Source organism: Strongylocentrotus purpuratus, unplaced genomic scaffold (assembly GCF_000002235.5).
Source record: "Strongylocentrotus purpuratus isolate Spur 01 unplaced genomic scaffold, Spur_5.0 spur5_scaffold_16, whole genome shotgun sequence".
Lineage (NCBI taxonomy): Eukaryota > Metazoa > Echinodermata > Echinoidea > Camarodonta > Strongylocentrotidae > Strongylocentrotus > Strongylocentrotus purpuratus.
In genome coordinates, this window is record NW_022145601.1 from 14,922,169 (window position 1) to 14,940,184 (window position 18,016).

The 18,016-nt window shown below is 41.8% G+C and overlaps 1 protein-coding gene across 1 annotated transcript; it reads right to left on the bottom strand.

The window, feature by feature from the left end:
- Positions 1–730: 730 nt before the first annotated feature.
- Positions 731–12,212, bottom strand: LOC105445390 (solute carrier organic anion transporter family member 4A1). The gene is made up of 10 exons (XM_030987418.1): positions 12,009–12,212; positions 11,128–11,602; positions 9,567–9,663; positions 9,095–9,216; positions 7,893–8,153; positions 6,265–6,463; positions 4,294–4,438; positions 3,266–3,444; positions 2,548–2,612; positions 731–1,988 (listed from the first exon to the last, which is right to left on the bottom strand). Exons 1-10 carry the CDS (start codon positions 12,210–12,212, stop codon positions 1,738–1,740), a joined length of 1,998 nt encoding a protein of 665 aa, XP_030843278.1. The 3' UTR covers positions 731–1,737.
- Positions 12,213–18,016: the final 5,804 nt, after the last annotated feature.

The window sequence follows — 18,016 nt, forward strand, 5'->3', positions numbered from 1 at the left end:
GATTTTGAAAATTCACTTTTTTTTTTTTAAGAGAGTAGGATTAGGGTTAGAGTTAGGGTTAGGGCTGTGGCTAGTTTTAGAAACTTGCTTCTTTTACTGAGTGAATATGCCGGTAGAGGATAGTTCCTGCGTCTCAATATTACCTTCCAATACTAAAAATGCAATATAAATAGAGATGGGTTAAGGGGTCGGGAATCATCTGCCTAGTATAATTAAGAGAGAATTGAAAAGGAAAGAAGTTGAAAAGAAGAAACAAACAAACAAACACACTAACAAACAAACAAATTGAGAATGATAGAAAAAATGAAAGAATGAAACAATATTGAAAAAAGGAGAGAAAGAAATAAAAGAAAAGTTGGAAGATATCTCTTTCTTTGGCAAGCACTGTATCCTGTACAAAAGTGGTTCACACATATAGCGCATGCGCAGTAGCTTTGGAAGGTTATATTGAAACCCAGGAACTATCCTCTACCAATAATGCCTAACCTAGAAAGAAAGAAAAATTCCATGTTTAGGAGGTAATGAAACTGAGTCCTGTTTCATAAAACTTGTTATCAATAACAAGTAACGATAACTGTTATAAGCTACTGCACTCGTGGAATTTGATTGGTTGAGAGCAAATTTGTCTTAGAAACTTAGCTGTTATTGCATAACAAGTCTAATGAAACAGGGCTCTAGTTTACATTTGAGCAATTTTCTGCTGCAATTAATCAAAACAAAAGAGATGTTCGACGCTTGTGCAGAAAAGCAGAGTTTTATTGAATAAGAAGAGATAAGAATACAAAAATGTGTTACAATCATTACCTACACAAAATACAAATTTACTTATGGCTAGTTTTCGACATAATTATGTGTGTCAGGAAATAAAAAGTTATTTCCTGGTAAATTGTTTTCATGGTCATTGCGGTAAGCAAAATGACAGTCTTAAAGGTGCAAAGATGAAAGAACTCCAGCATAACGACAATAACTAAGAATCACAATCCTCTCCAAAATTTGACGGTGGTGTTGTTTTTCCGAAGTTTCATACTTCCGAAAATGACATAGAATACTGTATCGGGGTTTTTTCCTCAGAAGTACGAACCTTCAGAATAATGAATACTATTTCATTTTCGGAATAATAAACCCTGATCCATTTTTAGAATTACGAAACTTCTGAAAATGAACACTCTTCCACTTTCGGATTTGTGAAACTTAGGATTAATGAATTTTCGGACCCTGTTTCATTTACGGAACGATGAACCTTCTTGCATGGATGTGTATTTCTGAATTACAAAACTTCGGAATTATGGGCCTTCGGTACAACGAACCTTGGAGTTCGGAAAACGACTGCCATCCGATCATGCGCTACAGAGTTGCTTTTTATTTGAGGGCCCTTATTTACTTATTCTCTCTTCCCCTTTGTCCAGGGAAATACAAAAGCAAGGGGGTAGAGATGGGAATTGGTGCAGTGGAGAGGTTAAGAGGGGCACGAGCTCATCCCCCCCCCCCTCTCATCAAAGAGGAAAATAAGGTAAACAAATATTTAAAAATAGAAAAAAGGGAAGGGAACTGGAAAATAAGACGATGGGACCTTTTCTACATTCTCGGATTAGTATGCCAATGTAATGTTGACACATTTCAAAAGGAAACGGACATGGCTGTTTAATGCTACGGTCACAAAGGTTCGTACGAATCTCCCTTTTTTCCATTGTCTTTCCGAATTTCCATTGTTTGAAAATCGTTCGTAGGCGATCTCGTTTAAAGAGCAACTTCCTTTTTGAGATCGCCTTTCGTATCTTCGTCCTTGTCTGCGGTCTTGTACAGCGCCAAGGCAAGAGCATAGAGGAATACGCCTACGAGCTTGAGGACGACGGCGATGACTGTGGTTCTCCATGCCAGACCCTGATTGTCGTAGACCCAGCATGAGCCTCGAGTGCCACAGGTTTCCTGCCATAGCAGACACGCGCCGTCGATGACCGCTCCGAACAGAATGGGGCCAGGAACGGCGCCTACGGTTCAAAGACAAAGTTATGGAATCGTTAAAGGTAAAGATCAGTATTGGAAACGCCCCAATTTCAAAAAATGAAATGGAAGCTCTCATTACCAATCATGTGAAAGAATATGTTTTGACTAATACATGATGATACAAAATTTGCCGGGAAACCGCCTACTAATTCATATATTTGGTAAATTTGTTTCTCTCATGGTCTTGTGAGAGATATAGGGTAGTCCCATATACATCTTTCTGTGTATAGTGCTTGTAACTTTACGAAGAATGGGCCAAATTTCTTATCATTTTGATGATTCCAGAACCTTGCAGATGCTAGATGCTAGATGATCAACCTTTTCTAATCGATTCCACAACGTTTCTTTCACAATGCAATCGGATGACCATTACTGGTCTTTTCCTTTAAGTCTCGCAATTGTTAAAGTGAAAAATACATTTACAAGCTTTCAGGTCATTGTTACGAGAGGCCCAATAGAGTTGAAATGTCATAATATTACCATAAAGATAAGTATAGTCTAGATAGGAGAGAGGAAGAAAGATGAATAAAAATAGATATATACCCAAGAGTCTTTTGAGTAGGGAGTTCAGTCCAAGGGCCATAGATCGCTGGGTATCGGGAACACTTCTGCAAAACAGATGGAACGAATGTTATTTGGTATTGTAAGTTTTACAGGAAGGCTTCCAAATTAAAGCTCTATTCTAATGTCTAGGTCAAATTTGCTATACGGCTAGGATACGGCGGCCGTACGCCCCCGAATTCGAGAGATAATTGCGGCGACCGCAAGGAATCTGCGGTTGCCTCAGGGTCACCCTAGGGCATATCCTTATCTTTACAGGCCGTACGGGTCGCCGTGGGATTATGACGCGGAGTTATAACTATTTTCATTTCTTGGTTCGCCGTAGCGGACATTTTTTTTTTTTTTGGAGTCTCGAAATTTCAAAATTTGACATTTTTCTTCGTTGGGGGGGGGGGGGGGGGTAAGGTCACCTTATTTTGGTTAGCCGTGTGTATAATTTTTTTTTTTTTTTTTTTTTTTTTTAATAATACAAAAAATAAATAACAAAAAAACCAAAGGGGGGGGGGGGGTTTACGTTTTTTTTAGGGGGGTTTACATACATAAAAATACCAAAGGGGGGGGGGTTTGAACCCCACACCCCTCCCCCCCCCCCCTGCGTACGCCCCTGACTTCAGTAAAACTGCAAGATCGACATTCTTGTGAGCTGTCGTTCTCGGGGGGTGTCGCCCGGCCTCCAGATAAATATCTCAGAATCTTATACCTTAAGAGGACGTTGAGCTCTGGTATGGAAGTTGTGAAGGTGATGATGATGAGGACGATACAGACTGCGGCATACACGAATGGATAGTAATACGGGCAGGGCGATGAACACGCACCAAAGGTAGCCGTTGTCGACTCCGCTAGGCCGGTCTCCGCCAAACAAGAACAGTCTATGAAAGTCTAGGGGAAGACAAGATAAGAGGTGACTGCCAATTGTTTAATTCATTTAACCTCACATCTAGCTTTCTTTTAATTGTTCCAATTACATAGTATTGGACAATGTAATCGAGAAGGTCCGTTTCGAAATCAACAACACAATAAGCATCGTAAGGTGATGTGATGTGACAAGACTATAAGAAGTTTACAGAGATTTTTTTCTTCTTCTAGTTTTCACTTTATGGCATCGCGATCAGGAGCGTCACTAGACCATTTTTGTGGGGATGTCGGACAAAATTTGCCGAATATGACTGTGACCGATGTAAGTTTGCCGATGAAGGTTAAAATTATTTTACACCACAAACCTCAAAGGTACTCGGTTTTTTTTCTCATTTGCCGATGGGCTGAAATCTTCCAGCTTTCAAACTCTACTTTAATATTGCCTTCAGGAATTCGATTTGGGTTTCCTCAATAGAAATATCCGTGTTTTGGGCTAGTCACTTGAACAAAATGAAGTTGCCTTCATATGTGACTACGTGATTTATACAATGAAATTTGCCGACTACAAATGAATATTAAGGTAAATAACTAGATAGGGGTGCCCCTTATGAGGGCCGTAGCCAGAGTTTGATGTTTGGGGGGAGGGGGGGGGGGGCACATACATGTAATTGATCTACGTCCTGGGGAGGGGTCTAAACAAGTTCAACCGATCTTTGATTTTTTTTTGGGGGGGGGGGCACGTGCCCCCCCCCCCCCGTGCCTACGGGCCTGCCCCTTATAGAGATGCCACTGGTTTTGACAAATATGTCAATGAAACCTGGAGCAAATGCAAGTCCATGTCAGCCACTGATTGCATTGTAAATCTTGACATACCCCATTCCAAAAACCCCATTTGCATCCTGCATGGCACGGTGACAAATATTCCATGGCATCACCATCTGCGCACACCGGAATATATCTGTCCTCTGCGCAGGAACATCCCGCGTTACAGGAATGAGTGACGTTGGTAGCGGTAAGCCTGGAACAAAAAGAAGGAACAATTAAACACACAAAAATAGGTTTGTTGAAGGACTTTGAAACACAGGTCGCAATGAATGTTGATACATGTGTGTTCTCGTGCTTGCTCATGAAGATTTGTTAATGCAAATATATTATATCACCCACATATTGCTCCGGTTGTCTCATTTTCGCTCGCTGGACGGTGCCAGCACAAACCACTGACCTCTACCTCCTAGACGGATCATCGCCCATTCCCGCCCGTGATAACGCTTGAAGTGGGCACGCACGCGCGGGGGCCATTTTACAATTCCAAGATCTAGAGCGATACGACTCACTATACGTTACGTACTAAAAGGCCGTATTGTCTGACTGTTCATGAATATTCATGTTTGTGCTTACCTCGGCAAAATGCTTTCCTCTACTAAATGGAAAAATTACGGTGGGGGTTGGATGAAATGGAAATAATGAACAAATCAGAACTGATCTATGATAATTCATGCTTCTTATCCTTCGTGTGCTTGACTTATAACCTTACAATCGCGTGGTAAATTGCGTCCAAAGTTCGACTTGTTGCACATGTGTTATATAGGCAATGGCGAGCTTGCGACCTATTTTTATGAAATTACTGTGGGTGAACTTTCAAAAGTCAATGATACATGAGGGTTCCAATGAAAAAGCTAGTGGTAACGTACGTCGGAGTGGATGTGCTTTACGTTTAAACAAAAGAAAATGAATTTTCAACGATTTTTTTTTTTTTTTTTTTTTTTTTAGGGGGGGGGGGGGATAAAAGTCCATATGATAACATGTTAGGCTGCTGACTCTGACGATAGGGGGCGTTGTCAAATGACACTAAACGGAGCTATATGTATCGACAGCAGTTATAGACTACACTGAACAAGAAAGGACACTCAAGATGTACCTAAAATTAGATTTAGGGCCTACAGTCAAACATATTTTAGTGACCACCTGTCTACAAAGACCACCTGTCTACAAGGACCACATTTTTTGTTTCCCTTGCAAACGGTTTCTCATTGAAACATGTACTAAAGGAATCTGTCTACAAAGACCACCTGTCTACAAAGACCACTGTTTGTGTTTTCCTTGGGCGGTCGCTGTAGACAGGTTTGACTGTATTTCTAAGTTAACTGCTCAGAAACTTCTCGTTTAGATTTTGCAAATTCATTGTTCTGTAACCTTCCAAAAAAGATGTCACAAAACTGCAACGACTTCAAAATTCTGCAGCCCGCCTATTAACATTCACTAAGAAATCTGATTCCATATCACCAATTCTCCGTTCTCTCCATTGGTTGCCAGTTGAAAAAAGGATTATTTTTAAAATTATGTTACTTGTACATCATTCAGTTTACTCTCTTTCTTCCCCTGCATACCTGAGCAACTCTGTTTCAAAATACAACCCCACACGAAGTCTTCGCTCCTCATCAGACACACTATTACTTAATACACCCAGAATAAAACATGCTTGGGGGTGAACGGGCTTTCTCAGCCATGGGTCCAAAACTGTGGAATAAGCTCCCTCTAAAATTACGTCAACTGTCATCGACAGAAACATTCAAATTACAACTAAAAACCTATTTGTTTCTTTCGTTGTAATTATTGCAATATTTTAATTTACTATGTCTAGGAGAATTCCGAATTTGTTTTTCGGTTTATTGTTTTTTCTTTCTTATGCCTGTTACATGTACTCTTTTCTAAGCGCCATGAGCACCGAAAGGTGGACCTGTGCGCTATACAAGTAGCCACTATTATTATTTATTATTATGACAAATTACCTTTTCAAGCCTGTAAATATGGTCAAAAGCAAATGAAAGGTGGGGGTGGACTTACTCCATGTCATCATATGAAGCAGTGACTCCCGCCAGTTTTGCCCTTGGACATTGCCAGAGGGTGATGAGGAACAGCATTCCAGCCAAAATGTTGCAGACGATTATCAGCCGAAGCATACCTTTGACCTTCAGTTTGAATTTGCGCATGATCAGACCACCGTTCAGTGTTCCTAGGATACCGCCGATGACCACGATGATACCTTGATGAAATAAACACACGGAGAGAGATGATTTTTATTTTTATTTGATTTGATTTGATTTATTTACCAACAGCAACAGCAATACATTTCATACAACAAGAAGAGAAACTATTGGTTGTTAAAAGGGGCCAGATAATAGCACATGTGCTAGTCGAGCCTAACCCCTTAAACAGCTCAACAAAGTATTTTAAGACGGTTTCAATAATCCAAGTAGGCTGTGCAGGTCGGACTGGAGCTGATATTCGGTTGAGGGCCCTCAGATCACAAATCAATGGGCCCTCAGGCCAAATATATCGTGGGGGGAAAGCACTCCACATGGCAGTGCTCCGATACCCCCCCCCCCCCGCGCCCTCAGCTCTCCTCTCGATGACAATGCCTACATTTCGCCGCTGTTTCCTTACCCAGGCACGTAGCCACGGGGGGGGGGGGGGCACGTGGCCCCCCCCCAAACATCAAACTCTGGCTACGTGCCTGTCCTTACCTTGTATGTTACTCTAATAATAATGATAACAACAACAACACCAATAGTAATAATATTTTTCATTATACAACGGAAGCATCATCAGCACCAGTGATGTTCTTCCTGAGGGCTCTGCAATTAATATTACCACATGGGGGGGGGGGGTGTTTCAACAAAGATCCCAATTCGGACTTAACTCTAAGTTGGACTTAAATATTATGGAGAGCCATTTTGTAGCCTTAGAATAGAACATATTCAAAAGCAAAAATTCAAGAATTTTATACTTTTTTTAAATTCCACATCAAGAACTCTCCTTGATAATAGAAAACATGAATCATTTGAATCAACATTTTATGCTTTTTAAAATAACGTTTACAAAATATTTGTATAGATGCTAACGGCTTTTCATAATGTTTATGTCCAACTTAGAGATAAGTTCAACTTAGTATCTTTGTGAAACACCCCCCTGGTATCCATTTATACCTGGTGGAGAGTATAGCAAATAAGGATTAATGTCTTGCCAAAGGACAAACGTGCCGGACTGGGAGTCGAACCCTCAACATTGGTGTTAGATAGTCAAATATGAACCACTATATCTCACCCCCCCCCCCCCAACGCTTGGTATCATGATATATTCATGGAATATATGATATCTACTTTATCAATTCAATTCAATTCAATTTATTTTGCCAAGCAATACAAAACATACAGGGTAAAACAAAAGCAGTATACAAAGTTTCACACGATTACAATTACTAACAAAAATAAACACAGAAATACACAGAATCAATTTACAAACATGAATGATAAAAAGGAAATTTCTAATACTGGTAGCAGCCAGAAAGGAGGTGGTCCTTATATGCGGCTGATCAATTAATCAAATATAAAAAATTAGGCTATAATAACAAGTAAAACAAATAACAATTCCATTTAAAATATAATGAATTTAACAACCGTTAAAATCTTTACCTGTCAGTATTGTAGCCAAGCTTGCAGATACACTGAACTGGTTCTCGAAGAACTTCGGCAGGAACGTCCCGAAGGAATTAATGATAAGCGTATCGGCAACGCCTCCGAGACAGGTGAACATGAAGGTGGGGTTGACGAACAGGTATTTGATAGCTTTGAAGAAGTCCGTGGGTTTAGTCCCGAAACCTGCTTGACTTGTCACGTTTGACCCAGCGTTCTTGTGTGACTGGTCTTCCTTCTCAGCTCGAATCTTTGCGGTGGCTGAAAAAAACAAGTTACCATGAACTCTGATAAAACATCATCAAACTTGTTTTCCGTTTATAATATTTGCTGCAATATCTTCCTGTATGCTCATTAACAATTACCTATTTCTAACTACACAAGAAATAATGTGACCCTTAGTCAGAATAAAATGATAGTCACATTGTATATCGCTTAATACTTCGTTTCTCCGCGCTTAACACCCTCGGATTCAAATGCTCTTCCACTAACGTAATGCACGCTCTCCTCTTCTCTGGAGAATATATTCCAATCAGGCGCCATTTTACACGAACATAGATGCTGATCAAACCACATGAACTTTCGCATCCTATCGGGTACCATTTTAACACCTGGGTGGAGAGTGACAAAGGGCATCGGTAAACCCTTGACCATGGCAATTTCAGACAAGTGAAAAACCTACTCGACTACAGCACTTCTACATGTGAACTTTCCTCGTTATGCCCGTTGTTCATAAAGCGTTATTTCGATTTATTTGAATATTTCGATTGCAGTATTAGTATGTTTCAACTGCCCATGTTATCACTTTCTGTACTATTCCACGGGGTCAAGCTTTGCACAAGACAGTTGCTGACGCAGACATACGCCAGTAAATGACGGTTCTTGCACAACGTTCAGAAATATACAGAACCCTCAGTGGATATATTGGGTACGCCTGTAGAAAAAATGAATTATATGAGCTAGATCAATATACGAGATGACAATGGAGCAATGGGCTATCCACCTAGTCAGTAACTGGTCTGCTTCTTTTCTGCGACTGAGTGAGGGGTGATTATGACGTCAGAGCGCTTGAACGCTTGAACGCTGAACAGTCGGATCGTAAGGTGTGCGGTGTCCTTGAGTTAACCATGCATTTTTTTCTTCCTAGTATGTGGCTTATAATTTCATTGGAATTAAAACAAACAAATATTAATGCAACTTACTAGGCAATTCACGAGGGAAAAGACTCATAGGTACGGCGGTGATGAGGAGCATGACGAAAGATATGATGAAACCAATCCACCAAGCACCTACCCAACCAGGATCAAGGGGCGATAGATTAAGCCTGTGGCACCATAGTAAAAAAATATCTATAATTTCTCCTCCATTGCGCACGAGACGTTATTTCGATTGCGTCATTCACCTGCGCTAAAACAAGCTTGTGATGGTAATGAGCAAAATCGCCAATAGTTCAACGCAATGTTGGTATTTGTATTATTCATTTTACACTCATTTTTTGTACGACTGACGCAGTTTGTGTTGCGTCAGTAAAATGAAGCTGCGTCAAAGTGTATTAGATGACGTAATATACAAAAAAAAAAAAAAAATTGCAAAGAGAATGCGTCGCGTACCGCATAATGTTGATTTCAGGGTGAGTGCCACATCCTACCCCATAGGTTTTTATAGGTGTCTTACCCTTCTGGTATTCGTAGCTCTGTAAAGTAAGACAGGCACACACCAGCAACCAAGAAGCCACATCCTGGTCCCAAAGTTGCCACAGCGTAGAATATACCTATATATTCGTGAGAATTGTGAGTTTAGAGGATCAATTCCATAGTTAGATTTCACATCTTACACATTTCACATCAATTACAACAACGAGGAAGGGAATTCAAAGATTAAACCAAATCATCTGGTTCCCTTACACGTTGCTTCTATTAATTAAAAAAAAAACAATTTTTTATGCAAAATGTTCCGTTACTATGACATGCACCTCACACTGACGCACAATATTTCATGATCCCCAGATAGCTCCAAGGAGTAGCTGACCTGCTGAAAGGAAGGGTTTAGCATTACCCCCTTCCCGGCGGCCCTTGTAAAGCTCACCGCATACAATATGATTCGACTGCAATCCGATTTTATAATAAATAGTATCTACAGTAGATATGGACATTAAAATATATACAGTCAAACCTGCTTTAGTGACCACCTGTCTTCAAAGACCACCTGTCTACAAAGGCCACATTTGTTGTTTCCCTTGAAAATGGTTTCTCATTGAACCATGTACTAATGGAACCTGTCTGCAAGACCATCTGTCTACAAAGGCCACTTTTTGTGTTTCCCTTGGTCCGTCGCTATAGACAGGTTTGACTGTATACTATTCTTCACTGAGTTTCTGAATAAAGATATGAATAATACAAAAATTGTCAATTTCTGAATGGTAAGACTTCAAGGCGAAGTTAAGGCTAAATCGGCTTGAAGTCGTATACAATCACACCACTGGTCTGACGTCACTACGATTCAGAGTCGATATGGCTTTTCTTCCTACATAGAGATTTATAATATCGAGAAAATTCGATTCTAAGATTCACATACAAATTCAGAACAACTTTAATTAGAATGTTTACTTATTTAAATAATCATATCAATTGATATTGCAAATTTGTCAAAAGTCGGATCGTAATGTGTGCGGTAGGCTTTGAAGTGACTTGGTAACATTGTTGAAGGTTGATGAAAAAATTGCTTTGTATAAAATGTCACTTACTATATTCCTTCTACTGTACTAACCCTCTGACATGCAAAAAATCCTGACAAAATTCTCAAACCACGAAGATATCTATGGTTTTCTGTGAAGGAGTCGATGTACGACACCCTCTAACAGTGATTAACAGTAAATTCTCCCAACCATTTTTGAATTTTCCCAACCGTTTTTCCATGATAAAAAGACATAAAACAGGCTATAAAACATCTGTCAACACTTAAATGTCTGGAATAGAATGTAGAGCCATTTTATTGCTTTGTGACGATTTCCATTCACCTAAAATGTAATTAAATTGTAATAATATAGTTGGGAGAATTAAGGAATCGATCAGATCAGTTTTTCTCAATTTGTACCATGAATAATGGTCCGTTTTCACTCAAATTTTCAGATTATCTTTAATTGTACATCTAGCATTGAAGTCACTACCTTAGCACCACTATGTCTCATCTGAACAATGTTACCAGGTCCCTTTAATATGCCAGTGAAACTATGTACCAATGTAGATGCCATTGTTGGAACTCGTAACTGACTCGTCTAGGGCTGCAAGTCCGAGTGTATACATCGGCAGGGCCCCTATAGCTCCTACTGCCATGGCTGCCACGAACACGTAGTAGTACTTGAACAAATCCGAACTCGTCGTCGTGGTCGTCGACGTCGTACTCGAACATTCATCAACCGATGCGTTGCCGGTAGTGCAGAAGAAACTGGGACCGGCACTGGCGTAGGAGTACGTCGGCGTGGTGAAGTGTGGGAGGGCGAAGAGACCGGCGGCGATGGCGATCAGGACACACCCTACAGAGACCCATCGGAGCTTGTGACCTCGACCACCGAGGTAACAGACGAAGAGGACTAGGAAGACGCTGACGATGTCGTAGATGCTGATCAGGAGGCCGGTTTGCTGACTGGAGAAGCCGAAACGACGCTCCAGGGAAGTGATCGAACTTGGGAGGAAACCGTTGACGAAAAAACCCTGTCAAACAAGAAAATAAAATTTAGCTTTGTTTACGTTTCCTTTTATATTTTCCACTTCTTCTTTTTTTTTTTTTTGGGGGGGGGGGGGGGGAGCATTTTGACGTGTAAACCAAACCGTTGTAATTGTGTTCCTTTATAGTAATGTGAACAAAATAATGAATGATAATCCCAGAACAATGATAATTTGATTTATAACTGGAAGATGCCATTTTAAATCTCAAATCTATAAACTATATTCTTTTGGGAAAAGTCGAGAAGTCAATATTTTTACGGCGCAAACAAAATAAGATCTTCGAAACTATAGTTGCGGCGACAACACGGGGGCGGCGGACTGATTTTGCCGAGGCATTTCTTTTTGTTCTGGTATAGGGGGAGGGTTAAAGAAGAATGAAATCCCATCTGACCTGGAAAAATGTGCCAAGACACATGACGACGAGAAGCCACGAAGCGGTACACATCTTCTGAATCCATCGTGGTCGACAACCCAACCATCCACAGCTCAGGCCAGCTCTTCCGACATCGTCCGGTGATCTGACGCCGCCGTTGATGTCGGTTTGGCCGTTCATCCCGTGCTTTTCGTGACTTCCAGATGCGCGGTCGTTGTCCATTTCGACATCGTGCATCTCTTGAAGGATGTCGCGGTCGTGTTGTGACGACCTCCGACCTCGTCTCCCATCGTGTAGTGCGGTGATCAATGGTCTCCGTGGATTGATGGAGTTACCCCTACTTGGTATAAGTATAAATACATCTGACGGTTATTATCATTTAAACAATTAAAACTGGCATCAGACTGAAGAGTTTGCATATTGTATAAGTTGGAGGATGCCAAAGTAATTTGGAATACGATTTATGATATGTATTCAAAATAATTTTTTTCAAATAATCTATTTTCAAAGAAGTGCTTTTGTATTTTCAATTCAATGTTCACTCTTTGACCATTCAATGTTCCCAAATCTATTTGAGTCATTGACATATTCAGCACGCAAAAAGACATATTAGAGGAGCACACAAGGTATGTTTGTTACTGATACATGAAAGGAAAATGTCAGCACGACAGTCACATACCCCAGGGAGCAAGCAAGCTCCTATAGTATTGTCTTGTTAATGAAAGGGTTTGAGATTTTTGACGACCAATTAACTGCAGCTGAAGCCAGAACTTGGTTTGACTCGCCTATACGGTTTTAATTTACAACATGATGTATTCTTCACTAAATAAAGTAAGTGATATTTATCAAAATAATGCGTTATCATGGGTAAATTACCACTCAACACATTTTTTTAAGTGCTTCCGTATTTTATACTGATCAGTATGAGTTAATGTGCACAATTTGGTGGTTTTTAGACCAAATTGGGAACTTTTAGTGCACAATTTTGTTCAGCTATGCCGCCGGACTAATTTTCTTACAAAAGAATAAAAGCCCAGAAAGGAGCTGGTGATCCCAAACGTTTCGTTCTGCATGCAGACGACCAATGCCAAAAATTTAATGTTAAAATAATCGTCGCCTGGCTGGCAAAAGGGCGTCAGCTCGAATTTCAGGTCAATAATGAAACTTTAAGCAGAAGGGCGTTAGCACTAAATCGCCTCAAACTTTTATAAAACTGACATATTTCCGAGGAAAACATTGTGGCCGTGTTCTACTACAACCCGAGACTACAACATTTGTATTAGTCTTGTATGTTATAAACCAATTTTCGGGACGGAAAGCAGTTTAAATATAAAACAAATATTAAAATGCGAATAATTTGAAAAGTAGTTTTCGAGTCGCTCGCGCGCTAACACCCTTCTGCCACCCGGCCGACTCATAACTCGATCTATCACACCGCCAAACATACTCCAAGCCAACATAAAGTTGGCCATTCGGTGTAAAGCAATATTTCGTTCTGTCTATATATTATCGGTTTGGTGTTGGTCACGTCGGTGTTATTGGGGCATATTAAACTCATAAAATTATTTTGAAAGTTTCATCACCTTGTTTCCCTCTTGATGTTATGATATTTTTTTACCAAAAGCAGTTTCGAATAAAGGTTGCATGTTAAAGAAGAGTGATAGTCTGCAACAGGTGACTTACCTCTTTGTAACTTTAGGAGGCTGTGGAACCGGAATCTAAAGCGTCTTCATGTATATCACTCTTTAATAACTTTTGTAAAACTACTTTCACTATTATGCCCTCTGAAGAGATGTTTCGAAATCGGATCTTAATTCCTAATCGCTAGGATGTCGCAAATCCTCATTAAAGTTCACTCCTAAGTTCAATGGCTCAGTACTTCTGTGCGCATTCATGACTTTAAATCGGGAGATGTCTCTAGAAATGTCATCGGTGGTATTTCGTTGGGGAGGACACGGTCGGGATAGATAGGCCTATGGTTGAATGGGGGCATAACATTGCAAACCGCGCGCCCCATTCAAGGTTATACGGACTTTTCCTTCACTTGCCATGTTTGAGCTGGATAAATATTCGACTCTCTTTATCTTTGTCATGACTGGTTAAGAGTAAATAGAGGATCGAAGGCTGGTTATTGTGATTGGTAAACTGAAAGTCCGTAGTATACTTAGTATTACATAATACTTTGGGTTCTAAGATTTCTATCCCATCGGGAGGATCATCGATCCCTTGGCAAGCCGAATCAAGATTGTAGACCTTGTTCGTAAGCTTACAGCAACCTCACAATAAGGTTGCAGCGTACATTCTGCAAGTCCTGCAGGTTTTCAGAGGGGCATGTAAGCAGGGGCGTCGCTAGACCTTTTTCAGTGGGGGGGGGGGGGGGTGTAGAGGCCACCAATTACCGACAAAACTAGCCACCAATATTATTACCGACAAATATATTAATGCCAGTGTGCCATTGTTTACAAATTTTACCCCATAAACCCTGGGCCAGGGGCTAAATTATTTTCCCTACGAAATATGAGGCGCGTGGCTAGGATTTTATTTTATGGGAGGGCGGTAGTGAGCACGCGAAGCGCTCTCCCTAAGGGGTGGTGCCAGGCGCGGATCCAGGGGGGGCCGAGCGGCCTTGGCCCCCCCCCCCCCCCCCCCCCCGCAAAAAAAAAAAAAAAAAAAAAAAAAAAAAAGAAGAAAGGAAAAGAAGGGAAAGGGAAAAAGGAGAAAAAGGGAAAGAAAGAAGAGGAAGAAGAAAAGAAAAGAGGGAAGAAGGAGATCGGGGGTCGAAAGGGCCTTGCCTCCCAGGCTGTTTACCCCCCCCCCCCCCATCAAAAAAAAATAAGAGAGAAGGAAGGAAAGGGAAAGAAAAAAGGAAAAGAGGAGATACTGGCGTACTGATAGAGGGGGGGGGGGGCTTGGGGGAAATCAAATTCAAACGTCGTTTATTTCTCGTTCCACAACGGTGGATTACAAATAATGCTGAAATGACATAATTTCCGAAATTTTTCCTCACTTTTTAGTAAATTATACGTTTGTATGTGTTTGTTGAAAAATGACAAATTCCTAAATTTACAACTAGGCAAAAAATATGATTCTTGAGATACGTACATGTCAGGGCCCGAGGTACGGCGGGGATCGAGAGCCTCGAGCTCCCCCCCCCCCACTTTTCTTGACAAAGTATATCAAAGAGAAATAAAATAGAATGAGAGCAAGAAAGTGAGAATAGTTAACTGCCAGTGTTAACAAAATAATGAGGCATCAAAATGTGCTCATCTGACCGTGATTAAATGCCTAAAACCCTTAAGCTTCCGGGGGCTTTGCCCCTGGATTCCATCTAGGGCCTTACTGCGGGCCCTTAGATGATCATCTGACGGTAATTTAATGCCTAAAACCCCTGATTTTTTGGGGCTCCGCCCCCTGTACCCCACGCCAAATAGTGACTTGCCAGTGTCACAAAATAATAAGGTATTCATAAAAATGTGCTCATCTGACCTTTATTAAACGCCTAAAACCCCTGAGCTTCCGGGGCCGGCTCCGCCGCCTCGACCCCACCAGGGGCCCTAAGGCGGGCCCCTGAATGCTTATCTGATCGTAATTTATTGCCTTAAACCCCTGAGCTTGCGGGGTCGGACAAGGTATCAAGATGTGTTTATCTGACCGCAGGCGCGTAGCCAGGGGGGGGGGGTCCCCCTCCAATCGGAAGAGGACGTAGGAAGAAAAAGGAGCAGACAAAGAACATCTTTGAAATTCAGACAAGGATTAAAGAGTATAGAGAACGGTACAACGCATCGTTTTCTTTCTCTAATAATAAAACGTCAAAGCCTCGCGCAGGAGGGGTGGGGGGGGGGGGGGGACTGAATTCAGACGAGGATTCAGAGGCGAGAACGGTAATACGAATCTTTAATGATTTAATGAAACGTAATAGCTTCTGCGCTTCGCGCGGGATGGAGGGGGAACTAAATTCCGATGAGCTTTATTTTCGAGAACGGTACAATGAATCGTCTTCTTCTCTAACGATTAAATGAAGATTAAAAGATTCGGCACTTTGCGCGGGAGGGGGAAACCTGAATTCAGACGAGGATTAAGAGTCAAGAACTGTACAACGAATCGTCTTCTTTCTCTAATGATTTAATGAAACGTAGAAGCTTCCACGCTTCGCGCAGGAGGGGGAAGGGGATGGGGACTAATTTTAGACAAGGATTAAGAGTCGAGAACTGTACAACGAATCGTTTTCTTCCTCTAATGATTTAATGAAACGTAAGAGCTTCCGCACTTCGCGCGGGAGGGGGGGGGGACTGAATTCAGACGAGGATTAAGAGTCGAGAACGGTACAACAAATCGTCTTCTTTCTCTAGTGATGTAATGCAACGTAGAAGCTTCCGCGCTTCGCGCAGGAGGGGAGGGGGGGGGGACTGATTTTAGACAAGGATTACGAGTCGAAAACTGTACAACGAATCGTTTTCTTTCTCTAATGATTTAATGAAACGTAAAAGCTTCCGCGCTTCGGGCAGGAGGGGGAGGGGGGGGGACTGAATTTAGACGAGGATTAAGAGTCGAGAACTGTACAATGAATTGTTTTCTTTCTCTAATGATTTAATGAAACGTAAAAGCTTCCGCCCTTCGCGCGGGGGGGGGGGGGGGAACTGAAATTAGACGAGGATAAAGGGTCGAGAACGGTACAACAAATCGTTTTCTTCCTCTAATGATTTAATGCAACGTAGAAGCTTCCGCGCTTCGCGCAGGAGGGGGAGGGGGGGGGACTGAATTTAGACGAGGATTAAGAGTCGAGAACTGTACAACGAATCGTTTTCTTTCTCTAATGATTTAGTGAAACGTAGAAGCTTCCGCCCTTCGCGCGGGAGGGGGGAAACTGAAATCAGACGAGGATAAAGGGTCGAGAACGGTACAACAAATCGTCTTCTTTCTTTAAAAGTTTAATTAAACGTCAAAGCTTCCGCGCTTCGCGCAAGAGGGGGAGGGGGGACTGAATTTAGACAAGGAGGGAAAAAACTACAACGAATCGTCTTCTTTCTCTAATAATATAATGAAACTTCAAAGCCTGGGAGGGGGAAACTCGCCCCCCTTGCACCGATCCCCCCCCCCCGCATTACGCCACTGTTGGTCGCCATTACGTACCAATATTTGGCTCGCATAATTTCAAATTTGGCCCCCCCCCCCTAAAAAATCCTGGATCCGCGCCTGGGTGGTGCAGTGAGGGGGATGTTTCCCCCTTCCCGCGGGAGGCGCGGAAGCCTTTGTCGTTTAATTAATTTATGAGGGAAAAATGACGATTAGTAATTTTGTACCGTTCTCGACTCTCAGTATTCCTTGTCTGATTTCAGTTCACCCCCCCCCCCCTTCCGCGCGAAGCGCCGAAGCTTTGATGTTTCATTACATTAGAGAAAGAAGACGATTCGTTGTACCGTTCTCGAGCTTAATCATTGTCTGAATTTTCAAAAATGTTTCCTGGTCCAATGAAAAGTCACGATTCGTATAGGGGGAAAAATTTGCCGGCTGACCGACAAAATACATCTCACCGACTTCAAATGTTTGCATTGATATTATACACGAGGATCGAGCAAGAATACCGACACAGACAACATTATCTCTGCGTATTCTTCTTGCTCCGTCGACGATGGCGACTCCACCCAACATCTCCCTCCCCCCCCCCCTCTCTCTCTCTCTCTCTCTCTCTTATACCCACCCCTCCTCTCTCAGGCCCTTAACCGAGCCCATCCCCTCTCTTCTCTCTTCCATCCCTGATTGTTGGGGTTTCCTTTTTCTCTTTTTCCCTTTTCTCCTTTTCTTTCTTTTCTTTCCTTTCCTTTCGTTCGTCTTCTTCCTCTTTTTTTCTCCTGCTTTCTTCTCTTCTCTATCCTTTCTTTTCCTTTTCTTTTTTTCCATTCCCTTTCCCTCTCCCCCTTTTCTCATTTTTCCCGACAGCAGCGCAATTTTACCGACAATATCCTGACAGGTGGGGGTGTCGCACCCCACACCCCCCCCCCTTTAGCGACGCCTCTGTTTCCCACCAC

Excerpts from the sequence above, each read along its gene's own strand:
- LOC105445390 (XM_030987418.1), bottom strand. The coding sequence starts at position 12,212 with ATGGACAACGACCGCGCATCTGGAAGTCACGAAAAGCACGGGATGAAC. Across the intron at positions 4,439-6,264 it reads GCTTCATATGATGACATGGA|GCTTACCGCTACCAACGTCA; the intron begins GTAAGTCCACCC and ends TTTTTGTTCCAG. Across the intron at positions 3,445-4,293 it reads AATGGGGTTTTTGGAATGGG|ACTTTCATAGACTGTTCTTG; the intron begins GTATGTCAAGAT and ends GTCTTCCCCTAG.